Source organism: Sinocyclocheilus grahami, unplaced genomic scaffold (assembly GCF_001515645.1).
Source record: "Sinocyclocheilus grahami isolate Dianchi unplaced genomic scaffold, SAMN03320097.WGS_v1.1 scaffold1025.1, whole genome shotgun sequence".
Classification (NCBI taxonomy): Eukaryota; Metazoa; Chordata; class Actinopteri; order Cypriniformes; family Cyprinidae; genus Sinocyclocheilus; species Sinocyclocheilus grahami.
The window spans coordinates 34589-41444 of NW_015506204.1; the positions used below are offsets into that span (position 1 = coordinate 34589).

The 6856-nt window shown below is 40.4% G+C and overlaps 1 protein-coding gene across 3 annotated transcripts in view; it reads right to left on the bottom strand.

The window, feature by feature from the left end:
• Positions 1-822: 822 nt before the first annotated feature.
• LOC107565763 (putative E3 ubiquitin-protein ligase UNKL) overlaps positions 823-6856 on the bottom strand; it is an 18948-nt gene continuing 12914 nt past the window's right edge. For 2 of the 3 annotated variants that reach the window (XM_016251035.1, XM_016251033.1), the window contains 7 exons: positions 6009-6186; positions 5420-5512; positions 5168-5311; positions 3527-3616; positions 3249-3445; positions 2041-2298; positions 823-1816 (listed from right to left, as the gene is read on the bottom strand). In XM_016251035.1, coding sequence (XP_016106521.1) covers positions 1661-1816; positions 2041-2298; positions 3249-3445; positions 3527-3616; positions 5168-5311; positions 5420-5512; positions 6009-6186 — 1116 coding nt within the window. In that variant the 3' untranslated portion in view covers positions 823-1660. Of the gene's footprint in view, positions 1817-2040; positions 2299-3248; positions 3446-3526; positions 3674-5167; positions 5312-5419; positions 5513-6008; positions 6187-6856 lie in introns of all 3 variants that reach the window. The other variant, XM_016251034.1, reaches the window with a different exon arrangement.

Sequence of the window (6856 nt, forward strand, 5' to 3'; positions counted from 1 at the left end):
TATATATACACACACACACACACACACACACATATACACACACACACACACACACACACAGTCTTTACCTCGTGAAGCTTAAAGAAAATACGAGGGTCTGGACAATTAGATCCTCAATAACCATCCCTTTTGAAGTAAACGGTTAATCCCGATTTCAAAAGAACTTGCACCTTTGTGTACCTGACAATTTACCGCACAAACTCGTTGCAGTAAATATGAAAGGAACAAGAAAAGAAAATGTTTCAGATAACACAGTAGCAGGTCATTTCAATTAGATTACCTAAGCACATTACACTGTCGAATTTGGATACGAAAAACACCAATGAGTCTGTAAACTCTACAGAGCACTACAATTCTACACATTTCAATAAACAGAAATGTACTAAGCCAGTTTAGTTTTTGCCATCAAAGAAACACACATTTCCTGATTTGAATATCCCTACACATTTAAATCAAGGATGATTCAACATTTCGAAGGATAATGAAGCTGCACCCAAAAAGCACCATCGTTATTGAAGGAAAAGGATCGATTCTTCAGCTGAACCTCAGAGCTCAGGCACCGACCAGGGTGAAGTCTCTCGGAAATACTTTAGGACTGAATTGGGCCGCTAAATGCTCCGATAATATGGTACTACTGAAAAATACATACTTTGAAGAAATTTGCACAAGCTATGGGTTTTCTACTACAATCCTAAACTCTTCACAGATGCTTCAAATGGTTTTAAGGCAAGGCACTTAAGAGGGAGTGGCCAGGAATCAGATACATGTTCTAACATATCTGAAAGGCTAAAGTCCAAAAAACTAAAAAATTACTGTTGCTGAGGACTTCAGAACACATGTGCTCATCTAACAACTACATAATGTATCTAAATAGTCACTATAAGATGGAGAAATCCATTTACTAAATGCCTTAGCATACAGTATGTGCCTTACTGATATTACAGCTGCTGGTTATGCCTAAAATGCATTCAAAGTTTGCACTTATTTGATTGAAAAATTTAAGTAACAATGAAAGTATTAACTACTATTTAGTACTATTTTATATGAAAACTAACAAGATATATACACTATGCCATGATTTAACAGTAAGAAAAATGAAATATTCTATTATGTTTCACAGTACACACAAAAGCTTCATACTTTAGCATATTTGGGAAAATATAAATCTAAGAATTTAAATGAATCTAAGAAAACAAAAAAACTGCAAAGCAGCTTAAAGCAAAATTTCTAAAAGAAAAAATATATACCCTCAGACAAATTTCCAAGTCAACAAAGTGCTTAACAAGAAACGAATCCTCTTCACACAGCTAGTAAGAATAATGGCGTTGGGCCGATGATTTTGTTGCTAACAGTCAAATCAGGGCCAACTGACTATAAATGCCAAAAGCAATAACCAAGGGAAATAGTTAAATGCTTTATGAAAATGGATAACCTAGTGTGTACAAAACAGGTATTGCATTTAAGTACTTGATTTGTATCAGTCAAACACCACTTATTAGATTCTAATAAAACGAATCAATAGAATCACTATATGAAATACTGAAACACACAAAAAAATGCTATTTAGAAACTGTAAGCATAATAATAATAATAATAATAATATGTATTAGTAGTTCTTCAAAGGGCTAAATCATTAAATAGTACCTTGGATAGCTGTACATCACCACTTCAATATTTTCATCTTACAGTAAGGACATTCTGTTTTACCAGACGCACAGTTCTGACAAAGTACATAATGTTGGCAAGGCTGCAGGACAATGGAACGATCATGCTTTTGGCAAACTATACATTTCTTTGACTGAAGCTGATATATTACCTGTGTTGAGAAAGAGAAGAGTTAACATCAGTCACACTTTGACAGATTCAATGCAGTGCGTCATGCATGACTGACTGACTCATGTGGATGTTAAACCTCGTTGCCTACTCTTCCCCTGTAAGCCATGCTTACGTCTATTTGACGAGAAGAGTACGACGGTCTACTTAGAGTGTGTGTAAATGTGACATGGTGACGTATGTGTGTTGGGACCTGGTCGTTCTTACCCCGTCTATGAGGTCTAGGTCAGAGCGCAGCTGGCTCTGGATGGAGCGGAGCTTTGGCAGGGGGAGCTGGTCCAGCTCGCCGTAGCTGCGCAGGAGGGGCGTGTTGGGGGAGTGACACAAAATTTTAAAGTCTCCTTGCAGTTCCTTCAGCTTGCGCTCGGTGTCCTCCCGCTTCTGCTCCGCCAGCTGCCGCTCCGCCTCTGCTGATTTAGCTTGCTCCTTCGCTTCATGAGCATCTTTCTGCCACGCTTCGCAGGCCTGTGAGAGATGTGTTTTAATAAGACGTTCCTTCTGATGACAATAACTAAACTGCTTCTACACCTTCCGGGGGGTTTTTTTTTTTCAAACTTCAAAGCTAAAGAACAATAGTGCTGCAGGGATGATGTATCTTTGTAGGCCAAAACCTGGAAACGAGTTAGCAATTCAAAAAAAGTTTTTATTTATTTTTTTTATTAAATGCCTGAAATAAGGTCTGTGGTTAAACACGAGATAACTTGTCTTGAAAAATGCAGTTGCTAACAGGTGGCTAAATGGGACTCCAGACGTTATCTGGGACATTAAATGTCATCACACCAAATAGGTAAACTCGTCTACTCACTAGTGCACTTTCACAGCATCATTATGTTTATAATCACACTCGTGCAACCTATTCTAATTTAAACTTTCAGAGAAAAGTTTAAATAAATAAACTTTTATTTTAAATAAATATATATATTTTTTTTTAAATAAAAGATTCAGAAGATAGTTGAAAACTGGTGGTAATGTTAAAGTCATGCAACTGTGATGAAGTTAATTTATTGTCTACGATAAGCTTCTGGAGATTCTATTGAGGCTCCAAAATTAATAAAAGTTGTGTTCATTTGTGAAGATTATCATGATGAAGAAAACGTGTAAGAATCATAAACTTCTGCTGGCCACAAAGCTTAATTTCCGCAATAACCCAACAGCCAATGGAAAATTCCTATTGGCTTCTTTTTGAGGGAGTCAGGGGATCACCACAATGCTCTATAGCTTAAAGTGTCCCTGTAAGATAACAGCTTCAATAAGCAAAGTAAAGCAGTGTCAGCCTCTGTTTTCTACAATAAAACTAGGCATGAATCTCTCAGAGATGACCTACAGGACAAACTAAATGGCTATTTGACAAAAGCATTTGTTTGTAAGCATCACTCATCTTATGAGGCCCATAAAAGCAAGCGAGCACATCTGACCTGTTTGATTTGGTGCCAGGCCTCCTCCCATTGCTTTATCTTACGCTTGGCTTCATCCAGTTCTCGGAGGAGCCGGCCGATGTCTGCACTGCTGGAGCCGACCGTGCTGGAAGTAAGGCTGCTGAACACTGGAGACGGGCTAGGAGAGAAGCTGCCACTCATAAAGTCCCATATTCCCCCTGCCCCGCCATTCAGACCTAAGCCAAAACATTATGACATTAACCCAAATATTCATAAGACTGCAATTGTGATATAAAGTTTGGGAAAGTAATTCTCACCTAAGGAGTTATGCGTAGATGTGGGTGTTCCTAGAAGGCCATGCTCGGTTTTAACACGTGGTGCCTGTGGCTGGGTCTGCTGGGAGGCCATTCCAGTGAGGAGAGACTGGGACAGGGATTGAGACAGAGAGCTGAGCGGGGAGGCAGATAGAGACGATGAGGAATGCAGAGAGGAAGACCGAGCCAGAGAGCCAGGAATATTGACAGGAGCAGAGCCTCCTAATAACCTCTGACCTATGGGGGAAAAAAAAAGAGTTTGAACATTAACTGCATCCTATACCTAGTACAAGATAACACAAAAGTACAACTACAACAATAAAGTCTTACTTGTTAAACCAAGGCCATTGTTGTCTTGGTCCTCTAGCTCTTTGTCAAGGGAGGCAACATTGATGTCACTAAAATTCAGGTCAAGTGCAGATCCTAAGAGCAAGAAAAGTAGTGTGCGATTCAATATCTTTGCGGCGTGGATACAAAACACAAGCTACTTAAAGAGACAATGTTACATACAGCTCTTGATGTTTTGTTAAACTTCAATAGAAAAACTTGAAGTGATAAAAGGCTTGATCATTCAGTTATTCATCCTGCAACATATAATTAATTTCAGTTCATATATACTGACAGTCTATAATAACCATACATCAAAGGCTGCTTTTGGGCAATAGTCCTATTTTTTACTTAAATTAGCGCAAAGGCAAAAGCACTTACCATCCATTTAGTCACTGCTGCTGGTGAGTTTTAGTGGACTCACTTGTCTTATGGCTAATGCACTACCGCAAATACAGCTTTAACTTCACTAAACGCTCTGCATTTAACTGCACTGTCTTATCTGGGCTGAGTCTGTCTCATGTACTTTTACCCTTGGATATAGCGTTTGGCTGGACAGCTCTAAGATGAAAGAGTGCTGCAAAGGACTTACCTATTACTGACTCCACAGTATTGCTGCCTGGATAGAAAGGCGTGGCTTTTGCATTCATGGTTGATAAAGTGGTGGGTGATGAACTTTCAGATCCGATACTTGAGGCCAAGCTGGACGTGATGCTTGATGTTATGCTGGACGCTAATGGGTTCACCACTGAGAACACATTGCTATGAGCCTGAGAAAGGAAGCAATGGCACACAAGTCAACCTCAAATAATAGGGTCCACAATAAATAAGAGGAAAGGAAAGGACATGTGGTCAAGTAAGGTGTCCCATACTCGGAATTTGTGCTCTGCATTTAACCCATCCGAGTGCGCACACACACACAGCAGTGAGTTGTGAACACACACACACAATGCGAACACACACCCGGAGCAGTGGGCAGCCATTTTTGCTGTGGTGCCCGGAGAGCAGTCGGGGGTTCGGTGCCTTGCTCAAGGGTCTCACCTCAATCGTGGTATTGAAGGTGGAAGAGAGCACTGGTTATTCACTCCCCCCACCGACAATCCCTGCCAGTATAGAGACTCGAACCAGCAACCTTTGGGTTACGAGTCCGACTGTCTTTTAAAAATCTAGTTTAAAACTCAAGTGACAAGATCTTAGAAATGAACTATTCGTATTTATGTTGCTTTCGAAAAGTTTTAAAAACTTTAGGTATAAATGAAAAATGTTTTTCAAATGTTAACAAGTGAGCACTGTGCAGCAGTTTTGTAAAAAAAAAATTTCCAGTGAGGAGAGACTGGGACAGGGATTGAGACAGAGAGCTGAGCGGGGAGGCAGATAGAGACGATGAGGAATGCAGAGAGGAAGACCGAGCCAGAGAGCCAGGAATATTGACAGGAGCAGAGCCTCCTAATAACCTCTGACCTATGGGGGAAAAAAAAAGAAAGAAAAAAAAAAGAGTTTGAACATTAACTGCATCCTATACCTAGCACAAGATAACACAAAAGTACAACTACAACAATAAAGTCTTACTTGTTAAACCAAGGCCATTGTTGTCTTGGTCCTCTAGCTCTTTGTCAAGGGAGGCAACATTGATGTCACTAAAATTCAGGTCAAGTGCAGATCCTAAGAGCAAGAAAAGTAGTGTGCGATTCAATATCTTTGCGGCGTGGATACAAAACACAAGCTACTTAAAGAGACAATGTTACATACAGCTCTTGATGTTTTGTTAAACTTCAATAGAAAAACTTGAAGTGATAAAAGGCTTGATCATTCAGTTATTCATCCTGCAACATATAATTAATTTCAGTTCATATATACTGACAGTCTATAATAACCATACATCAAAGGCTGCTTTTGGGCAATAGTCCTATTTTTTACTTAAATTAGCGCAAAGGCAAAAGCACTTACCATCCATTTAGTCACTGCTGCTGGTGAGTTTTAGTGGACTCACTTGTCTTATGGCTAATGCACTACCGCAAATACAGCTTTAACTTCACTAAACGCTCTGCATTTAACTGCACTGTCTTATCTGGGCTGAGTCTGTCTCATGTACTTTTACCCTTGGATATAGCGTTTGGCTGGACAGCTCTAAGATGAAAGAGTGCTGCAAAGGACTTACCTATTACTGACTCCACAGTATTGCTGCCTGGATAGAAAGGCGTGGCTTTTGCATTCATGGTTGATAAAGTGGTGGGTGATGAACTTTCAGATCCGATACTTGAGGCCAAGCTGGACGTGATGCTTGATGTTATGCTGGACGCTAATGGGTTCACCACTGAGAACACATTGCTATGAGCCTGAGAAAGGAAGCAATGGCACACAAGTCAACCTCAAATAATAGGGTCCACAATAAATAAGAGGAAAGGAAAGGACATGTGGTCAAGTAAGGTGTCCCATACTCGGAATTTGTGCTCTGCATTTAACCCATCCGAGTGCGCACACACACACAGCAGTGAGTTGTGAACACACACACACAATGCGAACACACACCCGGAGCAGTGGGCAGCCATTTTTGCTGTGGTGCCCGGAGAGCAGTCGGGGGTTCGGTGCCTTGCTCAAGGGTCTCACCTCAATCGTGGTATTGAAGGTGGAAGAGAGCACTGGTTATTCACTCCCCCCACCGACAATCCCTGCCAGTATAGAGACTCGAACCAGCAACCTTTGGGTTACGAGTCCGACTGTCTTTTAAAAATCTAGTTTAAAACTCAAGTGACAAGATCTTAGAAATGAACTATTCGTATTTATGTTGCTTTCGAAAAGTTTTAAAAACTTTAGGTATAAATGAAAAATGTTTTTCAAATGTTAACAAGTGAGCACTGTGCAGCAGTTTTGTAAAAAAAAAATTTAAGGGGTCATAGGATGCCCATTTTCCACAAGTTGATATGATTCTTTAGGGCAGGGGTGCCCACACTCGGTCCTGGAGGGCCGGTGTCCTGCAGAGTTTAGCTCCAACCCTAATCAAACACA